Source organism: Oncorhynchus tshawytscha, linkage group LG22 (genome assembly GCF_018296145.1).
Source record: "Oncorhynchus tshawytscha isolate Ot180627B linkage group LG22, Otsh_v2.0, whole genome shotgun sequence".
Lineage (NCBI taxonomy): Eukaryota > Metazoa > Chordata > Actinopteri > Salmoniformes > Salmonidae > Oncorhynchus > Oncorhynchus tshawytscha.
In genome coordinates this window covers 17,262,950-17,287,252 of record NC_056450.1, presented here as the reverse complement: position 1 = coordinate 17,287,252, position 24,303 = coordinate 17,262,950, and the positions used below count along the sequence as shown (strand labels likewise).

The 24,303-nt window shown below is 40.8% G+C and overlaps 2 protein-coding genes and 1 long non-coding RNA gene across 9 annotated transcripts; 1 reads left to right on the top strand and 2 right to left on the bottom strand.

Moving 5' to 3' along the window:
• Positions 1-48: 48 nt before the first annotated feature.
• On the bottom strand, positions 49-3,498 carry LOC121840446. Its single transcript, XR_006079633.1, has 3 exons — positions 3,368-3,498; positions 395-470; positions 49-200 (listed from the first exon to the last, which is right to left on the bottom strand). It is a non-coding gene; the product is annotated as an uncharacterized LOC121840446 (long non-coding RNA).
• LOC112221957 (small integral membrane protein 29) lies at positions 3,459-9,283 on the top strand. Of its 6 annotated transcripts, none has more exons than XM_024384430.2 (6): positions 3,459-3,539; positions 5,511-5,588; positions 5,701-5,983; positions 6,111-6,136; positions 6,318-6,423; positions 7,413-7,655. In XM_024384430.2, exons 3-6 carry the CDS (start codon positions 5,876-5,878, stop codon positions 7,494-7,496), a joined length of 324 nt encoding a protein of 107 aa, XP_024240198.1. In that variant the 5' UTR covers positions 3,459-3,539; positions 5,511-5,588; positions 5,701-5,875; the 3' UTR covers positions 7,497-7,655. The 6 variants fall into 6 exon arrangements, with proteins under 6 accessions (XP_024240198.1, XP_042159798.1, XP_024240199.1 ...); XM_042303864.1 differs by having other exon boundaries at positions 3,469-3,539; positions 5,219-5,588; XM_042303865.1 differs by lacking the exon at positions 3,459-3,539 and adding an exon at positions 4,234-5,378.
• A 163-nt stretch (positions 9,284-9,446) lies between these two features.
• LOC112221958 (high mobility group protein HMG-I/HMG-Y) lies at positions 9,447-18,731 on the bottom strand. Of its 2 annotated transcripts, none has more exons than XR_002949087.2 (5): positions 18,584-18,731; positions 17,349-17,461; positions 16,021-16,101; positions 13,771-13,827; positions 9,447-11,681 (listed from the first exon to the last, which is right to left on the bottom strand). XR_002949087.2 is itself a non-coding variant. In XM_024384434.2 (5 exons), exons 2-5 carry the CDS (start codon positions 17,445-17,447, stop codon positions 11,622-11,624), a joined length of 297 nt encoding a protein of 98 aa, XP_024240202.1. In that variant the 5' UTR covers positions 17,448-17,461; positions 18,359-18,556; the 3' UTR covers positions 9,447-11,621. The 2 variants fall into 2 exon arrangements, 1 of the variants encoding a protein (XP_024240202.1); XM_024384434.2 differs by lacking the exon at positions 18,584-18,731 and adding an exon at positions 18,359-18,556.
• Between the last annotated feature and the right edge of the window lie 5,572 nt (positions 18,732-24,303).

The window sequence follows — 24,303 nt, the reverse complement described above, 5'->3', positions numbered from 1 at the left end:
AGGGTGTGTGTATGTTTGCTGCAGGGCATGTGTGTGTGTGTGTGTGTGTGTTTGCTGCAGGGTGTGTGTGTGTGATGGGGGAGGGGGGAGGAGTTCTGCACTTGTAAGCCCTCTTTTACCTTTCCCAGAATGATTAAGCCTGTTTCTGTTTGACCCCATGTTCACCCATAGGTTCTCTGATGAAGGTTCTCCGTTGTTTCCTTTAATTTCAACATGGACATTCATTGATTATTGTACAAAAACAATCTCCCCACTCCCAGCTTACGTCATTACAGAGAGATACTGCATGAGTGCACAGCAAAGGTTGGGGCTTATGCTGTAGTCATATGATATATCACTAATGCAGAGGTGTGTGTGTGTGTCTGAGTGTGTGTGTTTTTGTTGAGTGACTCACCATTCCTGGAATAAGGATTCCTGAAGGCTGCTGCAACCACAACTCACCCCTAGATGATTATCACTCAAAGCCCCAACTACAGAGCGGAAGAGAGATGGACAGACAGAGAAAGACAGGGTGTGGGATAAGACAATTTTGAACAATCACTTTTCATAATTTGCCATATTCATTCATGGCTTCTGTTTCTGTCTCAATAGACATCTTTATTACAGTTCTTTTTTATTACACACTCTTATCTACCGCTTACTTCCCAGTAAGGGACTTCTTAGAGGACCCTGACCTTGAACATAACGTACTGTTCTGTAAATTATTGAAATAGCGGGTATGATTAATGAAAATACATTTATGACCTTTTTACTGTAGATTGAATAAACACAAATATACTTCTTCAGAGTTCATCCTCATACTCCGGTGTAGAAGTGCTCTTTAGAACTGCTCAAATAATCACATTATTCTAGGTTCAAACTGCAGCAAAAACAGCAGAGCAACAAGTCCATGTACAGTACATGTCGATGTATTGAATTCATTTAGGTTTATCTAGACCCACAAGTAAAAAGATGATTTCATCTCCCCAGCACCAACATGAGTTGAGGTCTTACATTAGGACAAACTTACTCATGCCAAATAGGATTGCTCTTTACTTTCTCCATCCCCTCAAAATCAAATAAAATGTTATTTGTTACATGCTTCATAAACAGGTGTGGACTAACAGGCCCTTCCCAACAATGTAGAGAGAAAAATATAGAAATAACAGAAAAAATAATAACACAAGGAATAAATACACAATGAGTAACGATAACTTGGCTATATACACAGGGTACCAGTACTGAGTTGATGAGCAGGGGTACGAGGTAGATACTGCATGTATATATAGGTAGGGATAAAGTGACTAGGCAACAGGATAAATAATAAACAGTAGCAGCAGTGCATGTGATGAGTCAAAAGAGTTAGTGTAAAAAGGGTCAATGCAGATCATCCGGATAGCTATTTGGTTAATCATTTAACTATTTGGCAGTCTTATTATAGCTTGGGGATAGAAGCTGTACAGGGTCCTGTTGGTTCCAGACTTGGTGCATCAGTACTGATTCCCATGTGGTAGCAGGGAAAACAGTCTATGACTTGGGTGGCTGGAGTCTGACAGGTTTTAGGTCCTTCCTCTGACACCGCCTGGTATAGAGGTCCTGGATGGCAGGGAGCTCGTCCCCAGTGATTTATAGGGCAGTACGAACTACCCTCTGTAGCACCTTGCAGTCGGATGCCAAGCAGTTTCCATACGAACTGGTGACGCAGCCAGTCAAGATGCTTTCAATGGTGCAGCTGTATAACTTTTTGAGGATCTGAGGGCCCATGCCAAATCTTTTCAGCCTCTTGAGGGGGAAGAGGCATTGTCGTGCCTTCTTCACGACTGTGTTGGTGTGTTTGGACCATGCTCTCGACCCAGTCCACCACAGCCCCCTCGACGTGGATAGGGGCGTGCACGGCCATCCGTTCCCTGTAGTCAGTGAAAATGTCAGGGAAGACACCTGCCAGCTGGTCAGCGTATGTTCTGAGTATCCATCCTGTTAATCCATCTGGCACCGCGGCCTTGTAAATGTTAACCTATTTACTCAAATCGGCGACGTAGATCACATTGTAGTCCGGAACATCTGGTTCTCTCGTGCATGGTTCAGCGTTGCTTGCCTCGAAGGGAGCATAGAAGGCATTTAGCTTGGTAGACTTGCGCCACTGAGCAGCTCACGGTTGGGTTTCCCTTTGTAATCCATAGTAGTTTGCAAGCCCTGCCACATCTGACGAGCATCAGAGCTGGCGTAGTATAATTCGATCTTAGTCCTGTATCAACGTTTGGACTGTTTGATAGCTCGTCGGAGGTCGTAGCGGGATTTCTTATAAGTGTCCAGATTAGTGTCCTGCTCCTTGAAAGCGGCAGCCCTAGCCTTTAGCTCAGTGCGGATGTTGCTTGTAATCCATGGCTTTTGGTTGGGATATGTAAGTATGGTCACTGTGGGGACGATGTCGTCAATGTACTTTTTAATGAAGCTTGTGACTGACGTGGTGAATTCCCCAATAATATCGGGTGAATCTCAGAACATATTCCAGTCAGTCCTAGCGAAACAGTCCTGTAGCTTTCTCCATCCCTGACTAATGACACATATTTTTCCTAATGTTCACCATAAGTCACCATGGTCTACCTACTCTATGGCTCACACAATACATGTTTGTTTCCCCCCCAATTTTGACTAAGGATTGTCCATTATTAGCCCTATGTATTCTCTCATTGTGTCTGCCTGTAGTTATTTGTATTAATTACCAAACATGATCCCTTACATGATCCAATTGTCATGCATCTCCATCCCTCTTTCCCCATTTACAATATAATTTCAAATGTTCTCTGAACTGGCTGCCTATGAGACAGAAAGAGACATCTGTTTACACAAGCTTGTTCTCTGTTTTCTAGGGTCTAGTGAGGGGAGGGGACTGGTGGTGCAGAGCCGGAGGGAGGGAGGGTGAGAGAGGGATGCGCAAAGGCAGCTGCACTCAGAAAAAATGGAATTGCAATTCCAGCAGTCTTTTTCCTGGAAGTAGGGAAATACTGTGAGATTCCACTCTCTCACTGCTCCCACCACCTCTTCCAGCCCCCATCCCCCATACATGCCTGGCCCCTCATACATGCATGCATAAGCTACTCCAACACAAAGGCATTTCCACCTCAATATGCCCAGTGAAAAATAAATCAATATTGTTGCATTTGATTGGGCTCTGGAGTTTTTCTTGATCCTATTACCTGGCCAGAAAAAAAGTATTGGCCCTAGTCGATAGAGGATTAATTCCACCCTTACAACTAAATCTCAACCCACCATACAACTATCCACCAAAAAAGAAAAATGAAGCACAATACATAACTAGTATACCAAATAGTTTAAGTGGCTATGACAGTACTTGAATGCTGTACAGTATGAGTTTTGCGACACCTACCGACACATCAGGGGCATAGCTATCATTCATCCTCTGTTTGTTCCAGAGACGTTTCATTGGCTGCTTCCATCCGTTACTCATTGCTTGCATTCGTGGGTTGGCTTGTCAATCAAAGTGCTATTTTGTTTTCTTCCTGGTTAGCTTCACAGTGACAGAGGAGCAAAAACATTCGGTGAGTGTTCATTATAACTACGTTTCTAATCATGGTAAATTGGACACATAATTTAGAGCTAGCAATGTGGTTATCCGCAAGTGATACTCTTCTAAAACACTTGCAATTTTTAAGCCAAATGTAAAAATATCTTGAGCTGCGCCAGCCAATAAGCTGTGCTGTCAGATTGGTATGCGACAGCTAGAGCTAGAGCTGCTCAATTTAGTAAGCTAAACGCACGATGTATGACATTGCTTGCGTAACAACTTTAACGAACCAAGAAATAAAGATAATAGGCTAGCTAACATCGGATTAGTAGTTAGAAAGCCATCACACAACCCGGTGTCGTGACTCGTGCGGTGGTGGTGGCCAGCAGCAGCTTTTTTGCTTGTTCACGTGCGTCGCTCTGGGCGCTGCGCAGATTCATTCAATTCTTCTTATCTGAATCTTTAAATTATTTGTATGAGTGTTATTTCACGAAATCAGATCTCAACATGAGCAGAATTTTACCCAAATCCACCCGTATGGACATTGTGTGGATCACATGACTATAGAATTGTAGGGCATATCCAAATAGAGTACCTTAGAATGAGTCATAATACCCATACAACCTAGCGGTCAAAGAAGGAAATGGTTCCAATCGTTTTTCCACAATGGATTCTTCCCATACAGGATTTTAGAAACGGCTAAAATAAGGGCTATGTTTCGTGTAGGATTACCCTGGCATGGTGTTTTGATAACCGTGTAAATCTCTCTAGGGCAAGGTGACTTATCAATATATTGACCTGTATTTACCCCCCCAAAAATGAAATGATAATTAGCTGATAATGTGGCAATCATAAAGACCTGCAAATGCCATGATGATTTGGATGAAACTGCTCAATTGAGGTAAAGGTCAGAATTGCTGGATTAACTATCTAATGTTAGCTGAATTTAGTAATGAATAAATTGGCTAAATTCCTTTTAAATGGGCAATTCTGTAAGAGATGATGTGCACAAGCTTGCAGTGATTTGTAGTCTTGTATGATGTCTACTTTGACTCTAATTAGCTTTTTAAAATCTAAGAGTAAATAGAGCTGGTCTGAGCTTGGCCTCTAAGACCCTCACAAACTTCTACAAATGCACCATTGAGAGCATCCTGTTGGGCTGTATAACCGCCTGGTGCGGATACGGCACTGTCCGCAACCACAGCCCAACGCATTGCCAGGGGCACATTGCCTGCCCTCCAGGACAGTTACAGCACCCGGTGTCACAGGAAGGTCAAGAAGATCATCAAGGACCACAGCCATCCGAGCTACGGCCTGTTCACTCTGGTACCATCTAGAAGGCGAGACTGATAAACAGCTTTTATCTCCAGGCCATCAGACTGTTGAACAGTCACCACTAGCCTTAGTCACTATTCTAGCCGGCTACCACCCGATACTTTACCCTGCACCTTACTGCCCTGTGTACATAGTTATTGAACACTGGTTACTTTACTAAAGTTTGCATACTGTTTTACCAACTTTAGGTGTATATACTGTATTCTATATAACAACTGCTGTACGCACCTTTTCTATCCATATACTGTCCATACTGTCTTTTCACACCATTATATTTATGTACATTATATATTTTTATTTTCTGTTCTCTGACTTTGCTCATTATGATGTTTCTCAATTTTCTGGATTATGTGTGTATTTATTTATTTGTATTGCTAGGTATTTCTGCACTGTTGGGGCTAGAAACACAAGCATTTTTCTGCACCTGCTATAACATCTCTGTACCTGACCAATAAACTTTGATTTGAGCTGCTCAAAGTGACAACCATTTGAGAGCTGCACGCTCTTGCTACCCATCGGATTATCCTGCTCAAACTAGGTTGTGTATGGGCGTGTGTGATTATTAATCTACATAACAAACTAAGAGCTTCAGGAATTCATCTGTTTTTTCATCATTTTTATACAGTAACCTAGATTGAAAAATAGCATTATTACAATATTTTTTCCACAGGCTGAAGCGGGCCACTGATGTGGATGATTGACTCGTCCGGAGGGTTTCCAAAACCTCCCCTGGCCAGCGGGCAGCCCTGTATGTTGAGCCCTGATCTATATAAAATCTGGATTAGGATTTCTCTGCCTTTTTCCCCTCTTTTGTATATGCCTTACCAGCATGTGACCTTTTGGTCTTTTGCCTCCCTCAGGCATATTTCACACTGATTTGTGAAGGAAGAGAGACCATGTGGAAGTCACATGAACAACAAGGATGAGACAAAAACAACTGGGAGTTAACTTGTTGAGGAGAGGACTGCTGCTGCCCAACTTCTCCCTCCAACTGGGGATTTGCTGCCTGTCCCACCCTCCACCCAAACATATGCAATGAACAGCACTACTCAGCCCCCTGCCATTATAGACGGGGATGTGGCAGTCAGTTCCGTGTTGGTACCATTCTTCCTCATCACCTTTATCGGGATAGCTGCAGCTGTGGTGAGTGGCTAACAGGGACATCACATATTGGCCTACATCGATACAGTGAAGAATTACTACTTTGATGAGCTACAGCTTTAAAAAAACACATTTTTTACCAGCTTAACTACTTTTTCTTTAATTGCAGGTGATGTATGTGCGCAGGAAGAGAAGGTAACTTGCTTTTATTAATTAATTTTATTCTCTTTATTGCTCTCAGCATGTGTATGGTTGCTTATTAAATTGGTCAACTCCTTTTGAACAATACCCAGAATTCCTGCAATAATGTCCAAAAAGAGTGTTCTTACATTGGTCACCATGTCACGGTATACTCCTTTCCTATTGTGTGTTTTAGAATTGACAGGCTCCGGCACCAGTTGCTTCCAGTCTATACCTACGACCCCTCAGAAGAATTACATGAAGTTGAACAGGAAATGCTGTGGAAAGAGGAAGATACTAAGGTATGATTTAACCCTCGTCTTTGTCTATCAATCAATTGATAAGCTGCAGTAACATCTGGGATCCCTCCCTATGTGGCACTTTTATTCCATACGAAAAATTAAATGTGAAACTTTTACAAACACTAGATGGCGACATTGGCCACGCATAAATATAGGCCTTTTTTACATAATGTAGTCACAGATAAGAGGAAGGAGACGGATGTCTCAAAGGATGTATACATCTGAAGCATCCATTTAGAACTTCTACTCACCACCAAGTATGGTGATGAGAGGAAGTCCAGTGGTGGGGAATGTGAGAAGATGGAGCTAGATGACATTTGTCTGACATTGTGCAAATGTTCTCATCGATGAAACATTCGATATCAATACAGTTTTCTGTTCCCAAAATGACAATATTTTATGAACAGCGTGCACTAAGTTTTGTAGACTTGACCCTTTGCCAAAGTTTCAAGAACTTGCATTGTTTAGGAGGAGTCCAAAGGCACATTTGAGTTATTGCACATTCACACTTCACAGAGAAGGCGTTCCCTAATGGAAATATGGAAATGCATGCTAAAAAGGGCCAATAAGATCTTGCAAGCTCGTGCTTGGCTCTGCCCACCTCGCTTGTTCTGCCCACTATGCTTAATTTGCTCCCATTGGAAACAACACTGAGATATAAAAAATATTTAAAAACTCCGCTGGCCAGTATCTTTGATGTAGTAGTATCAAATGGAGCAACTTGTGGCTCATCTTTGTTTGTAAATTTAAAAATAAAATAAAGATCAGTCAAGAATGTAGAGCTGTAGAATAATCTTTGCTGTGTTTTAGGAAGATTTTATGAATGATGATATTTACATATGTAGACATTTATTTGAGAACTTGGTCAGATGTAAAGGTAGGTTTATTTTGCAGAGAGGCGGTACAACTAAGTACCCTCGCTTATATGTGAATTAGAGTACGGAGCAGTCTGACTGCGTGTTGGATGCCTTTCTATCTGATTCTTCCAGGCCATTTTGTCACCTGACATGCTATCACTTTACATTTGCGTGCGGTATAAACTCTGTGTCGTCCACGTGGGGGAAAAACTCTGAGCTGGATCTGTTGGAGCTTGATCTGTTGTTTCCAACATGGGTGTAAGTCAATTCAGCTTTAGGCACACTTTGTGAGTCACTCAAGATATTTGCACAAGGCGTTGACTTCAAATACAACAGCAATGAGGAAGATGAGTTGATCTAAAATCTAGTATGTGTCTTCAGGTGGTGAAGGGTTGGGCACGGTCCTACCAGCAGCAACGTCCCCTGTTGATGAAAGATGCCCATGCATGAGTGTGTTGGAGCAGGACATCGATCTGTGCCATCCTACAGATCAGTGGAGTTAACCCTTGAGATGCCAGATTTGTCAATCATTAAACACAAAGTTTTTTTTAGGAAAAGCATGATAAATGGGAACAGCCTGTCATACCTTTGCATCATCATCTTTGTCATTATCATCCATCAGTCATCACCATCTCTATTGGAGCATTTACTTTGTACAGCGTCAGCCTCTAAGCTAAGGGGAGGTTGGTTATTATGTGAACCTCTGAAGCCATGCCCGTTTTCACGAAAGCCATACCCAAAACCACGGCACGTTGGCTAACTACTAGTGGACATTATTTATTTGAGACTATTTATTCATTATTTTTTTAAACTGTGTTTGTGTGTATGATTATGTGGGTGTTACTGAAACATTTGCCTTAATGTCCATTGTTACTGTTTTAAGTAGTACTATACCAGTGAGATTAGCAAAGCCTTGACCTTGGGTGGGATACTTCCCGTTGTACTACTAGTTTTAGTGGTGTAAAATTAGGTTACTATGTCCCTCACTATTCAATGTCATAAGTTACACAGATGTGCAGTCAATCAATTTGAGTCCTGCAATTTTCCTTGTTTGTTGCACTGTGAATACCATTATCAAAGCAACCAAAGGAATACCTCCTCCTCGTCATCATCCAGATATGTGATGATAAAACGGTGGTGAAGAGAGAGCAAGATTGTTTCCTGTTCTCTCTCTATTTTGTTTCAAACATCACATTCAGAAATAGGATGTGCAGAGAGAGAGAACCCTCTGGCTGTATCTGGGATGTCACATAATGGCCAATGAATGTAGATAGTGAACCCCACCCACTCCTCTCCATTATTTAGCTGTGACTACTGCCCTAAAAATGTCCTGTCTGGAAGACAGGGCAACAGGATTATTGTTCTTCTAGCAGAAGAATGTCATAGGCCTGACTGTATGCAGGAAACCTCATGTGTCGTTAAAGAAATGAGTGAACAGTGATTCATCCTTGTATAATGTGCTCTAGTCTAGGTCACCCACCTTTCCTCCTTGCATTTGTGAATGTCATTCAGGATGAGATGAAGGCTCCCATTTGAAATCAACCATCTTATCAGCGCATGTATATGTATGTAGGAGTCCACTCAATAATTTAAACAGGGAAATATATATCATGTATTTCCATTCATTTGAATGTGGAATTTAGACTTTTGACTTGAATAATTGACTTTTTCCTGAATGCTAACAGCTACGTATTACGCTCCACTATTTATAAAGTTAATTCCCATGCAAATTAAACAATGCATTCGATTTAAAATGCGGAGTGTGTTCTGAAAAGAAAATACAGGATAGACTGATGAAAATACAAATTCTACATGTAATTTTGACATCACTTATCAAGATTTTGCACACTTGTTCAAGACTGATTTATTTTTGTTGCTTTTCAATTAAAGCACTAATTGTCTGTCCATGAAGTAAACTTGTATGCATCTTAGTGAGAATATGGACTTTTTATAGATGGTCTGGATGTAAAGTAAAGCAAAAATAAAATGGAAAGGAGTTCCTATCCTGTCTTTGTAATCATTTGATATCAGTAACAATTGGAGAAACTGAAAGGGCGGGGATAAGCCAATTATAAACTGTGTAATAGGTCTAGAGTATACATTAGTCTGGCTTAAGTTATTCTCAAAAGACGGTGAAGAGGATGCAGGACAAGGCATGACCAAAAAAAAAGTATAAATTCTTGTATTTATTGACCCTTTCTGGATACAAATTGTCATAGTGCGCAATAGAAATATAGACATTGTATATTAAAAAGAATGATCCCATCTCATTAACTTGAATGAATTACATAACATGGATGATGTTGGTACATAGTCAAAATAGTTGCAGCTGTGAATGGATATATGTAATTACCGGAGTTCCACATGAGCATCATGCATCCCAAATGGCACGCTAACTATATAGTGCTCTACTTTTGACCAGGGCTATGGTCAAAAGTAGTGCATTATAAAGGGAATAGGGTGCCATTGAGGAATGCATACATGGAAAAGCGCCTGGTGCCAAAGCCGCACCGAGGTCTACAACAGAATAACCTGGAGAGAACACCCAGTCTTTGTCACTAAACACACACATGACAATCTGAATCAAGCAAACATTTCAGTGCACCAGAAGTAGGATTTATTAAAAAGATAAAACACACCGTCTAAATCTACCAGTCAGCGAACACAAATTTGCAAATCTGACAGATCTTCATGACTTTACACATTTTTGTGACCCGTCTCTGTACGCTCGCTTTAAAAACAAAGAGGAGCAGAGGGGGGGTGTGAGAGCACACCTTCACTAGTAGCTAGGCTAGGCAGTCTTTAAAATACCAAATAACAGTCAGATTAAAAAAAGACCACGTAATACAAATATTTCTCACACACTTGCCAGAGTTGACATTGTACATTTGAAACCAGTTGAAGAATGCAATATGGGAAAGTTTAAAGTAAGCTGTCGTCAAGTGAGGTATGAGATTCTGGGCCTTGTCAGGCCCGTTGCAGTTTTCCGGGTTTTTATAACTGAGATTGTAGCAGCTTATAGGTTTGAGGAGAGACCCAGTAACTGGACTGTGATCTTGAGATCCCTGACACTGAGAAACACAAACAAAACAACATTGTTTTTCTGGAGTAGACAGCAGACACTGACTATCCTCACAGAAAAAGCAGAATATTTCAACATCCTGTACAAAGTGATGACGACACACAACAGGCCTTGTAAAGCAGTGAGAGGGAAAATGGAATGATCAGCTATTATACAGACCCATTGGATAAAACAGTGCCACAACAGTAACAATCCAGCTCTTAGTTTGGCCAAACAGTTTGTTACACAGTTCACCTAGAGCTGACCAAGTGGCCATGGGTTGCAACAAATGCTGTAGACTGGGAGGACCACATTAAGAGGAACAGCAGATGCCACAGAGTTCAAAAAAAGTTTCCTGGAGTGTTGAGAGAATGTAGCTCCCCAATCAATGAATCCCTACCCATCCTTAAGCCATTATGACATTATTATGACGAGTTTTTGTAGACATCAAAGCAGCACAATTACTCAGGTATTTGAGGGCATGTTATGACCCAGAGGAACACGATAAAACACAATCAGTCCGATCAAATCTTTGATTAGTAACAGTACACTTTAGTTAACACAAGCCTTTTCCAGTGTAGCCCCGAAGAGGCTATAGGGAGATGAGCACAAGCCACATCAGAGGCTAGTTAGGGGACAGCTTATTTTGGATGGGAGGGGGAGGAACAATTCTGCACAATCAAAGAAGTAACAGGGAGAGGTCTAATACAGAGATTATAAATGTCTATAATAATATATTTAATGCTCATACTGTATTTTCTCCATATCAGCTTCTCCGCTGGTAAATTGATGTAAGGGATAGATTAAGCACTTCACACTTAAAAACAGCAAGTATAGGCAAAATTCACCTCTTGTCCAATAGAAAACAAGTTTATATGACCCACCAGCTCAACATACCGGTGTTAGGGAAAAAATGAGTAACACTAAGCCGAGAGAATGTTCTATACACTGTCTTTTGAAAGAAGCGTGTCCAAAAACTCATCCGAACACATTTTTGTCCAGTATAAAAGACTTGCAATACCACGACATACACATAGAGAAACGGTTGTCCATCGCCTGTACTGTGATTCTTTGATAGATATGCTTGTTAAGAAACATCCATTGGTTTTCCAGTGCAGTTGCAAATAGAGGTTGGATGAAGTGTGTTGTTGACCCTCTAGCGAGAAGGCAAGAAAGTGAACTGTAGAAAAGAGGTTGGGGTGGCACCGGTATTGGAGATTCAGCCTAGCTCTGGTTGACAGGGAGTCTGTATGTTGAGTGAGGTAGCATGGGTTGCAAGTTTACTGGTCTTTCTCCCCCTCCTCTTCAGATGATTCCTGGGTTGCCTGTTCCTCCTTTTCCTGAAAAGACACCAAACACAGACCACAGTCAACCCATGTTTCTACTGGTTCACACCACAAATATAACACAGTAAGAAAAGGGGATCTGATCAAATATAAGTCACCAGAAGTGCATCAATCTTTCAACTACAATAACTGCCTTGCAATATGAACAATGGTATCTAAGGGGAGTCTTTAGGATTTGGGAGGGACTTGTACAGTGGCCTTGCTAGTGAAACATCTGAGTATTGAAGTGGAAGAAGGAGTGTACATGTTGATCACATCTCACTGATAAACAAAACCAGCGTGAAAGTCCCTAGAGCCCCCAGGGGAGGACTTGGCCATCTGTAGTGACTCATCTGAGTGGTGAGTCACACGGTGAGGCATCCTTCGCTCCCTCCCGTCTTACCTCCCCTCTACCTCAAACTCCCACCAACTCCTCCCACTCTGGTGCAGGAGAGTTCATTCATAAAAAGAGAGCGCAGTTAGGTGGGTAACTATGGGTCATTCCCCACTGTGACCAATGCAACACAGGCTTCTGGGAGTAGGCTACACTCACACTTATTTAAGGCCTGAGTATGCTTACAGTGGAGGCAAAGTTTGGTTGGTTTGTGCCGGATTAAACTGTAGTTTAAATCATTTTGCAACAATTCCTTTATTCTAGACATTTTTTGAATGGATTGAAATATGTATCACTATGTCAACAGTGATGTATGAAATTGTGGTTAAGCCCATAAAAAATGTAATATAATAGATTTAACTTAAACATGTATTTTCAACTATACCTAGTCGGTTTCAAAGACTCACTCAAGACAATGAACTCAACATACACTTGTGCAGAAGTCAATAGTAATTTTTAAAAAACAGAAGATTGGATGTGTAAATATGTATAAAATACCATGTACATAATACAAAGCACATACAATACGGACCAATGGGTCTGTGTTTCCGATCAGTAACAGTGGTTCACTCCAGTGCAATATCGAATCAATAAACATCATGTCTGTAAGGCAAATACAGTTCCTCAATAGCTCTATAACATAGCATAACCAGAAATGCATAGCATCCTTTAATACGTCTCTCAGTCCAGTGCAGGCTTGCTTGCCAAGACTTCCATGAGCTCTTTCTCCTGGCTCTCAATCAGGCCCGGGAGATATATAGACTTAAAACATTTGTATAGATCTGGCGGATAACTGGCCTCAAATGTAACCATAGCTTCCAGCATACAGCTTGCATGCAAACTATTCCCTAGCCTCCCTCTTGCCTGCTCAATCTTTTCACCCTGTTGTAAATACAATGAATACATTTTGACAATGGAAAGATAGCGCACATAAGGGCCCTCAGAGTCCGAGGTCTCCTCTGGGGTTTGTTCTCCCTTAAAGATAAATAAAGAAAAAGACATGAGTCATCATGAAAGTATAGTTAGGTACAGTTATGTACAGCTAAGAGTTACAGTTTCATCAACAACAAATTCAATACCACAAAACACCTAATGAACACATTCTCCTTAACGCAAAGCTCAACTACAAGCAAAACTAGATTATTAACAATCATTGCTTACCTCGTCCCAGCTGTCTTCAGAATCGCGTGAAGACGAGTCCCACGGGTCAGTTTTTAGGCCAAAATTTGCCAATTCCTCATTCAGAGCTATCAGTGCCACCTGGAATGTGCGTTGTTTCAAAGAGGACGCGACAGACTCCAGGTGTAGTTGACTTCACACCTGGTAGCTGGTTGTTGCAAACAGAAAAGGTTAAGTTGAACGTTTTAATTTGCACACAATGGTTTCCATGTTTTTTTTTATGGTGGAAGAGCAGTGGAAGATAAGCAGAAGCCACTGGAAACCTTCCCACAACTTTATTCAACCAATCATAGGGGGTGCTGGGGTTGAAGTTCGCCTGGGACGACGAGTTTGCTTGTTCGTTTACGTCCTTTTGTTTCTACGAACAAGCCAAATTTCGCTGTAAGCATGCTAACTTAAGACCTTTGGGATTTCTAACAGCAGTGAGAATGTGGAGGGGAACCAAACAGTGACAATTTAAGAGTGAGTCAGAGTCAAGGGGGATTAGTTAAAGATAATATTAACACCTATGATAATAAGAGCTACTCTTACCTCTTTCTTGGGTCTTCCCCTGCGTTTCATCCCTGCAGTTGAGGCTGCTGGTGCCTTCTGTAAAATGAGGAAAGAAAAACTAACAATGAATCTAACTGCACAGAAACCTGCTAATCTACTGTCACTAGAGGGCACTAATACTCATATTAGGAAGCAGATGGTTTGAGGGCATTGGGTTCATTGGCTATTATCTCGGGAATCTGACAGGAACTGCACACAGGGCACTCCAGCTCGCTGGCCACCTGGTCTGGGGCTCAGAGACAGCTGGTGAAATTGGGCAAGAAGAAACGAGCCCTCTTCAGATCCATCCTTGCACACGGGGTTGGGTAGGTTAGTTTCTAAATGTAATCTGTTACAGTTATATATCCATAATTGTAATCGCAATGTAACTTTTTGATGACCTAAATCCATACTTTCTGTTACTTTTAGAATACTTTCACCTTAAGAGGCTTTAGAAGACAAAAGGGATCCATCAAACGCATTTGATGTGGCATCATAGTGGTTCCTGACTTATGGTCAGACTCGCTCACGTGGGAAAATGAAAACCTTTTTTCAATGCTGAATTGAATGGCATTGAGAAAACAGAACAGTTTCTTTATTATGTCTCATCTTTTAACTAAATGCAATCTATTAGCTTCCTAAATGTAACTAGTTATATCTAGCTGTCCAATAACAGGTTCTGATGGAATGGCTTGTCCTGCACTTTGTTAAAACCTTGGGTGCATTGAGTGAATGTTGCAAAAAACATTTTGGTTCCTTTCTAAACGTGTTAAAAATGTAAACATTTGTTCAATGCTGAATTGAATGTCATTGAGAAAACAGAAAGGTGTATTTTCTTTTGCAAACATCTTTTCTGAATTTAAAAGTAATCCAAGAAGTAATGTAGTTTTTCAAAAGTAATATTTTTGCTGGTAATGTAACAGTTACCGTATTTTTGTAAATCAGATTACATGTAAACAATTACTCCCCAACCATGCTTGCACATAAACACACATGCATATATACACACTTATATCCTTTTCCTACACACACACAGTGCCTAGAGGAGCGTGGGGGTTGGGGCGAGGGATAGAACTTGTCTGTTGCTATGGTGATGCGAGGGAGAAAAGAACTAGGGCTGTGTGTTGGGGGTAATGTCAGCTTGCGGCCTCTGCACCTGCACCACACTGTGCATGACAAGCTACAGGAAGCTGGAGGACAGGAAGTCAGGGGGAATTAACCGAAAAAAATGGGCGTCTCTTTAAGCAGCCAGTAAACCCAAGATCTTACAAATGGAAGCTCTGGCGCTGCTATTTTTTAGACTTGAGGTGAAAAGGGCCAAAATAATTACAGTTAACCTATAAATCATACTTAACAGGACATCCTTTGAACAGGAGGATGTGAGACAGTGGTGGAAAAAGTACCCAATTTTCATATTTGAATAAAAGTAAAGATGCCTTAATAGAAAATGCCTCAAGTAAAAGTAATCTGGTAAAATACTACTTGAAAAGTCTAAAAGTATTTTGTTTTAAATATCAAAAGTAAATGTAATTGTTAAAATATACTTAAGTATCAAAAGTAAAAGTATAAATAATTTCAAATTCCTTATATTAAGCAAATACAAATAATTTTATTTTGCATTTTTTACTGATAGCCAGGGGCACTCTCCAACACTTAAGACATAATTTACAAACAAAGAATTTGTGTTTAGTGTGTCCGCCAGATCAGAGGCAGTAGGGATGAGGGATGTTCTCTTGATAAGTGTATGAATTGGACAATTTTCCTGTCCTGCTAAGCATTCAAAATTTAATGAGTACTTTTGGGTGTCAGGGAAAATGTATGGAGTAAAAAGTACATTATTTTCTTTAGGAATGTAGTGGAATAAATGTAAAAGTTGTCAAAAAATTGAAATAGTAAAGTACAGATACCCCAAAATACTTTACACCTATTAGATTAGCTACCACTGTGATCCTTAAAGATAATCAAGAGTCATGGCTACATGACTATTTCTTAGTACTTGACTATGAGGATGAGGTTTAAAACTAAAGGTAGTATCAAGTTAAAACCATAGGGACAACTAAAACTATAGGAGCTGGTGACAGCTGTTCCATCTGACCCTAATGGTAATCTATGGTCAACAGTGGCCTGCACGATCAAATGTCTAATGTGGTTTTTGCAGGACGACTGAAAGGTGGTTGCCAAACCTAGTTTGACAGTCTAGCAGGTTAAATTCATTCGGTTGAGTAAAATAGGGCTAACATATTGCCTTACCTTGCCCTTGGTGACAGTCTTGTTCTTGCTACCCTTTGGCCTTCCCCTGGGCCTCTTTGGAGTAGGGGACCCACTGGGCTCCTGAAAGAAAAATATGGGAAATGGTCAGGTGGACAGCACAGCGTTACATTTGAACAGTCAAAGATGCCAACGCATAAAATGGTGGTTCTATAGTTGTTGCACCCGAAGGTTTGACACTATGGACGTAATGATGAAGGAAGTGTCTTTTTATGGAGGGCAAACAACTTAGTCTAATTCCATGTATGATGTGATACGACACGCAGCTTCTTACATGGAATACTTTGTTATTCATGACACTAAGAGTGCACTGTTCAAGGTCAGTGCAACTGACACCTGTTGCTACTTTAAGACTAACAGGTGGTCACAGCCACATTGCCAAGTTCCATTAACTGTAACAATCTGACAGTGGTTTAGATGACAGTGGTTTAGATCAAACCAAAAATATAGTAGTTGTGAATAAGAGGTAAGTAGGAAGTATTGGTATTGTATAACACAAAGATAATATACCACTGTGCAGACCTGTGTTCAGAATAGACTTCTAGGGCAGATTTAACTGTTGCATCAATTGCAAAACTAATTTGCCCAAAACAATACATTCAATGTAACAAAAATGCTAACATGATCACTCAACAGGGATGGTGGTAGTTCAACAGCAAACACAAATAAACATGATTAATGCATTTGGCTGTATATTATGGAGGTGCAGGTTTTTATTACCTCCTCAGTCTGTTTACAGCAGCAGCTACTAGCAACAACGCAATCCAATACCAACAACACCCTCAGGAGAGTGACAGCAACATGGACCAATCATTGCTTTTACTCCGCTTATATAAACCAATCAGTTGGAAGCAGAGGTGGGGTATGTGGGTTACCACTGGTTTAAGGGGTTCAGGTTACATATCAATGACAGCCTGCCAGACCAACGGTTGATCGTCATTACATATGCACACAGCCAGGGCTGGTGAGGAGGGGGTGGGGAAGGTAAAAAGAGAGACCTATCCAATGACTCTTTACACTAAGTCACATCAAGAGAAATGACACAATGGAGTCAGGAGTTCTCCATGGTGAAACTACATAGGAATAAGACACCTCTGACGGGCAACGCTACTGCTTTGCGGTGGGTTCTGAAACCTGCTGCAGGGTCAGGTTTTGGTTGACCAGTTAACTTAACCAGGAAAACTCTGTGCCCTAGTTGTTGTGGGCATAACTAGGCCCGGGAGCCATAACCAAGTAGGGCAGAGTGTTTCCTGGTCACACATGATCTATCATACAGAAGAAAGGTGGTGTTGTTTTATAAAGCTACTTACATCAGAACCACTTTTCACCTGTGGCTGTTTCCTTGGTCTTCCACGTCCCCTCTTCTCTGCCCCCTCCTCTTTTGGTGAGATGGTACCCTTGTCACTCATGTTGATTTGTAATCCTGAGATTAAAAAAGGAAAATAACGTTTTAATAATAGGGCCGATATTCACAAATTCATGTAAATAACATATACCACAGTATGATACTAAGAAATCTCCAAAAAACAATACTGACTAATTTTTTGTTATTACATTAGCAGTCTTATTACAGTGTAATTACATAGTAGGTACAGTGCCATAATGTATATTGCATTTGATTTATCCCAATGTATTTGCAGCACTGTTTGTTTGTGTCTCATTTGTGTTCCATTAGTGGTATATGCTACTGATACATAAACGGGGTATGCCAGTCAACCAGCTTGTGTGAACCGATTGTATTGCCCAGGGTTTCCCAAACAAAGTCCTGGGGCCCCTCACCCTGGGTGCACGTTAGCCATAGGACTACACAGCAGATTAAAAACAATCAAAGCTTGATAATGAGCTAGTTATTTGAATCAGTTGTGTAGTGCCAGGGCATTAACAAAACGTGCACCCAGGGGGGGCCCCAGGACCGAGTTTGGGAAACCCTGGTATAGCCTACATACAGCAGATTTCCGCGCGCAAAGGAGACAGTGTATACCAAGCAAGTAGTGAAATGTCCTGGCTTGGTGTAGGCTGCAACAGCTCAGCAATGTTTAAAGCCCAGTCGCTACGGATACCCAGTAGATTCAGTGCGTAGAATAGGCAAATGAAAACAAAAAGAGAATAAACGAGGTAGACCGTCTCTCGAAATTCAGTCGGCATAGACTGTATGCAATATCGTTGTATGAGTACAAAAATCAGCACACCGAGGTTATCAAATAACATTTACAACATTCACGCTTATCAGCCTATCGAATTATATGTCAGAATAACACGCAGGCGTGACCGTATGCAAGGTCAGTTTTGTGTTCACCGCAATGGTTTGGATTACTCCTACCTTGATCCCTTGAAGATTATGGCCCTCGAACGAATTCCCGCACAAACCAGTCACTTGTTTTACCGGTTGAATCCTTTAACTAAAGCTCTTGTTATATATTCGACAGAGGCTACACAACGCCCGCCCCTTAAATTCCAGTCTGTGCAGCACAGCAACTAGAGAAGCAGACTATAGAATATATCCCCTAGACTAGAAGTAAAACATATTGTAGAATGTTTTATTTACCTGATTTAAAATGTAAGCTGCCGATCCAAAGCGTGCTAAAAATAGCTGTCTGTCTCTCTTCAAGATAAAGAAAATGCGCCAGCCTCAAGGAGTTTAGGGCAATTTAAAGAGGCGTCCTCACAGTAGCGATAACATTGAGGGCGGAGATATGATAAGTGGGCCACCCCAACACCCGTCATCCACCCCCAACCCCAGGTGGGCCCTGGAATCGAACCCACTACCCTGGCGTACAAGCGTCATGCTCTAACAACTGAGATACAAAATACTATCCCAGCAATATACAATTATTAAATATTTCCCTAGGTTTATGTACTTTCAACTCATATTTTTTTTAATGTGATGTTTATTTCATAGAAAGTAATTCCAAGATGACTACAAACAGTACTGGTTAAACGTTTGGACACACTTACTAATTCCCGGGTTTTACTTTATTTTACTATTTTCTACATTGTTGAATCAGAGTGAAGACATCAAAACTATGAAAAAACACATGGAATCATGTAGTAACCAAAAAAGTGTTAAACATATAAAAATGTATTTTATATTTGAGATTCTTCAAAGTAGCCACCCTTTGCCTTGATGACAGCTTTGCACACTCTTGGCATTCTCTCAACCAGCTTCATGAGGTAGTCACCTGGAATGCCTTTCAATTAACAGGTGTGCCTTTTTTAAAAGTTCATTTGTGGAATTTCTTTCCTTCTTAATGTGTTTGAGCCAATCAGTTGTGTTGTGACAAGGTACGAGTGGTATACAAAAGATAGCCCTATTTGGTAAAAGACCAAGTCCATATTATTTCAAGAACAGCTCAAATAAGCAAAGAGAAATGACAGTCCATCATTACTTTAAGACATGAAGGTCAGTCAATACGGAACATTTCAAGAACTTTGAAAGTTTCTTCAAGTGCAGTTGCAAAAACCATCAAGCGCTGTGATGAAACTGGCACTCATGAGGACTGCCACAGGAAAGGAAAACCCAGAGTTACTTTTCTGCAGAGGATAAGTTTATTAGAGTTACCAGTTCGGATTGAATGACCTTCAAGTAATGAAGGACTGTCACGACTTCCGCCGAAGTCGGTCCCTCTCCTTGTTCGAGCGGTGTTCGGCGGTCAACGTCACCGATCTTCTAGCCATCACTGATCCATTTTTAATTTTCCATTGGTTTTGTCTTGTCTTCCTTCACACCTGGTTTCAATCTAATCAATTACATGTTGTGTATTTAACCCTCTGTTTCCCATTATGTCCTTGTCAGAGATGGTTTGTTTTGTATGTTCGTGATTTATGTATTGGTGCGCGACGGGTTCTTGTACCCACTTTTATTTATTATGTACTTTGGTTTTGGAGTTAAGGGCTATTAAACTACTCCATTTATACCAAGTTCGATTCTCCAGCGCCTGACTTTCCTGCCACCTACACACACGACATTACAAGGACTGTCGTTTCTCTACATAATTCCATGTGTTACTTCATAGTTTTGATCAAAAATCGAATCAAATGTTATGTCACATAAGACAAATAGACCTTACTGTGAAATGCTTACTTACAAGCCCTTAACCAACAGTGCAGTTCAAGAAATAGAGTTAAGAGAATATTTACTAAATTAAGTAAAAATAAAAAGTAACATAGTAGAATTACATAACAAGAACGAGGCTATATACAGGGGGCCCAGTACCGAGTAAATGTGTGGTGGTACGGGTTAGTCGAGATGTTTTCACTATTATTGTCACGACCGTGTGTAGAGACGGACCAAGGCGCAGCAGCGGAGGAGGTTGAGTTCCATATCTTTATTTCTAAGTGAAACTTAAGCAAAACAAAACAAGAAAGAAAGAACGAAACGTGACTAAGTGGTGCACATGTACCAATACAAAACAATATCCCACAAACACAGGTGGGAAAAACAGCTACTTAAATATGATCCCCAATTAGAGACAACCATTACCAGCTGCCTCTAATTGGGAATCATACAAATCACCAACATAGAAAATAAACTTAGAACCCCACATATAAATAAATAAACTGGATCACCCCCAGTCACACCCTGACCTACTTCACCATAGAGAAACAATGGCTCTCTATGGTCAGGGCATGACAATTATTCTACAATGTAGAAAATAGTCAAAATAAAGAAAAACCCTTGAATGAGTAGGTGTGTCCAAACTCTTTTGACTGGTACTGCATACTAGAAATCAAGTAAATTAAGTTGTATTGTTTGTAGTCTATTCTATTTGTCCTCTTGCTCAGTTGTGCACCGGGGCCTCCCACTCCTCTTTCGTTTCTGGTTAGAGCCAATTTGCGCTGTTCTGTGAAGTGAGTAACACACAGTGTTGTACCAGATCTTCAGTTTCTTGGCAATTTCTCAAATGGATTAGCCTTCATTTCTCTGAACAAGAATAGACTGACGAGTTTCAGAATAAAGTTATTTGTTTCTTGCCATTTTGAGCCTGTAATCAAACCCACAAATGCTGATGCTCCAGATACTCAACTAGTCTGGAGGCCAGTTTTCTTGCTTCTTTAATCAGGACAACAGTTTTCAGCTGTGCTAACATAATTGCAAAATGGTTTTCTAATGATCAATTAGCCTTTTAAAATGATAAACTTGGATTAGCTAACACAATGTGCCATTGGAACACAGGGGTAATGGTTGCTGATAATGGGCCTCTGTACGCCTATGTAGATATTCCATTTTTAAAAATCATCCGTTTCCAGCTACAATAGTCATTTCCAACATGAACAATGTCTACACTGTATTTCTGATCAATTTGATGTTATTTTAATGGACAAGAAATGTGCTTTTCTTTTAAAAAAAGGACATTTCTCAGTGACCCCAAACTTTTGAACGGTAGTGTATATTTTTTAAAATGTAACTAGGCAAGTCAGTTAAGAACATATTCTACCCCAGCCAAACTCTAATCCGGACGATGCTGGGCCAACTGTGTGCCGCCCTATGGGACTCCCAATCACGGCCGGTTGTGATACAGCGTGGAATCGAACCAGGGTCTGTAGTAACGCTGCTAGCACTGAGATGCAGTGCTTTAGACCACTGTGCCACTCGGGAGTCCATTTGTGGGGAAAAACACATTCTGATTGGCTGGGCCTGGCTCCCCAGTGGGTGGCTGCACCCATGGTGCACCCCTATCCAGTCATGTGAAATCCATAGATTAGGGCCTAATTCGTTTTTTTTTCAATTGACTAATTTCCTTATATGAACTGTAACTCAGTAAAATCTTTGAAATTGTTGCATGTTGTGTTCATATTTCTGATCAGTATAGATAACAAAGCATGAAATTAAAAGAAACAATGGAAATCTCTGTTATCAGATATATCCTGTATACTGCCCTGTTTCTACATGACTAAACTACCAACGTACTGCATGCATAGTCATCCTCCTCCATAGGTAGACCACTAGACTAGACCTATATCTGTTCTTGAATGTAAATCCCCCCATCTGGAGTGAATGGGGTCACTATACATGTGAAACAGATAGGTGTCACACCGTTAACTGCTGTCCCATTGGGACACACTGGGACACACTCTTAGCAGCAAATGGCTCCGTATCCCTCACTCTGCCAAAACATAGGATAAGGGACAGACGACAATGGGCCATCTATGTAATGGAGAAGTGCATTATACCTCGCCACCTCCCCCTCAGACACACACCTCCCATCCTCCAAAATAGGACGGAACGGGAACACTTCCCAATCCCTACCCCCCCTGGCTCAACAAATGCTTTCCATGTGCCTGCTAGACTGCTATATGGTTATCTATAGGTTCCTTCTGTCTGTCTAGGGCTCAAGTTTCACACCAAAAAGCCCACAAAAACAAATAAAACAACAAATTAATTTAAGCTGCCCTACATAAATAAAATGACACATTCTCGCTGTGCCTTTGCATACATGTTCTATGTTGATAAAGCATGGATTATAAAGAAATAGGGAACTGTGAAGTAAAATGTAATAATGCTGTAATTACAAACAGCAGGATATGTTTATTGAGCAATTGGCACATTATTGAATAATTCCAATAATAGTTGGTACTTCTGTACGTTAACAAAAAAAACTGTTTAATAGCAAGGGTACTTTTGACACATTTTCTGACCCAGTTTCAGTTAGATCTTTTCAAATTTTAATGAAATTGTGATGGTGTCAGAGGTAAATAGTTAGGTAAAGGAATTGTTAGGTAAATAGAGATTTGAGCATGTGGGTACAGAATCTGGTGAGATATACAGTGTATGTATGCTACTGTACATGGTGGTCAGATAGGATGAGTGGGTTAAAGGGGGGATTGGATAGGGGGGTGAATGGAGAGAAGTGCTCTTTTTCTGAATGAATCCAATGTTCTGCTCAGCATGTGCTTGCCTGGCAAGCCAGTTCTCCATCTCACTCTATTCACTTCCTTCCGCTCTTTCTTCCCCCAGTCCCCCTAACTCATCCACCCCCAACTTCCCCCCATGTCTCTGCTATGCTCAGGCTGAGTCCCTCTATACTGGGATGAACACAGGGCAACCAGCCCAGAGAGTGTGTGTGCCTAAGGAATGTCCTCCTCCCAAATATGGGATGAGCCCTGCTGCTGAACCATGCAGCATCAGCCTGGAGTAGGATGGGGGGATGATGGACTGTAGCTGATATTACTTTTAAATATATATATTTTTATTAGACATGGCAGAACTGTGTAAGAAATAACAGAACTGTGTTCAAGTACATGTGTTCTCACATGGGGAAAAAAAGTATTTTCTAATACCCTTTTCAAAAACGTTCCCCCAGTAAAGTATTTGAAGTATCACTGAGTATACCAAACATTAGGAACACCTTCCCAATATTGAGTTGAACCCCCCTTCCTCCCTTTGCCCTCAGAACAGCCTCAATTCGTCGGGGCATGGACTCTACAAGGTGTCGATGTTGGCCCATGTTGACTCCAATGCTTCTTTTTGAAGAAGTCTCTAAGAGCTTTGCACACCTGGATTGTACAATATTTGCACATTATTATTTAAAAAACTAAGCTCTGTCAAGTTGTTTGTTGATCATTGCTAGACAGCCATTTTCAAGTCTTACCATAGATTTTCAAGCTGATTTAAGTCAAAACTGTAACTACTCCACTGGTAAGCAACTCCAGTTTACACTGAGTATTCAAAACATTAGGAACACCTTTCAATTGTCTCATGGCTTAAAAATCCTTCTTTAACCCGTCTCCTCCCCTTCATCTACACTGATTGAAGTGCATTTAACAAGTGACATCAATAAGGGATCATACCTTTCACCTGGATTCACCTGCCCAGTCTATGTCATGGAAAGAGCAGGTGTTCTTAATGTTTTGTATACTCAGTGTATAATTACCACCAAAGTATTTCACAGAAAGTTGACAACACCTGTATTCTAAATTGTGAGTACTGTGGCATTACAAAGCTGTCTGTTGAAAGATAACACTCAGGCTTGAATATAAATAGTTTAATTTCAATAGATGCAGAATTCAGCATTCCAAAGTGATAAGAAAACTCCCCATGTAGCAGCTGTACAAAAAACAAATAGCTTTCTTATCACTAGCCACAAAAGGCTGCAAAACAGTCCAGCTAAAATTCAGCAACAACACACAATGAAATACACCAAAAAGCAAATCCCGTCCAATCCAGACTCAAAGCACTCCTTGAAACACCTGGCTCCTGGAGACCACAGGCAGCTCTAGGGGGAATCCTAAAACCTAAAACTCTGGGGGGGGGTCTTGGCCCACTTT

Coding starts and splice junctions, on each gene's coding strand:
- LOC112221958 (XM_024384434.2), bottom strand. CDS start 17,447: ATGAGTGACAAGGGTACCATCTCACCAAAAGAGGAGGGGGCAGAGAAG. Junction 16,102..17,348: donor AGGTGAAAAGTGGTTCTGAT/GTAAGTAGCTTT, acceptor TTTTTCTTTCAG/GAGCCCAGTGGGTCCCCTAC. Junction 13,828..16,020: donor AGACTGTCACCAAGGGCAAG/GTAAGGCAATAT, acceptor CTCATTTTACAG/AAGGCACCAGCAGCCTCAAC.
- LOC112221957 (XM_024384430.2), top strand. CDS start 5,876: ATGAACAGCACTACTCAGCCCCCTGCCATTATAGACGGGGATGTGGCA. Junction 6,137..6,317: donor TATGTGCGCAGGAAGAGAAG/GTAACTTGCTTT, acceptor TGTGTGTTTTAG/AATTGACAGGCTCCGGCACC. Junction 6,424..7,412: donor GGAAAGAGGAAGATACTAAG/GTATGATTTAAC, acceptor TGATTCTTCCAG/GCCATTTTGTCACCTGACAT.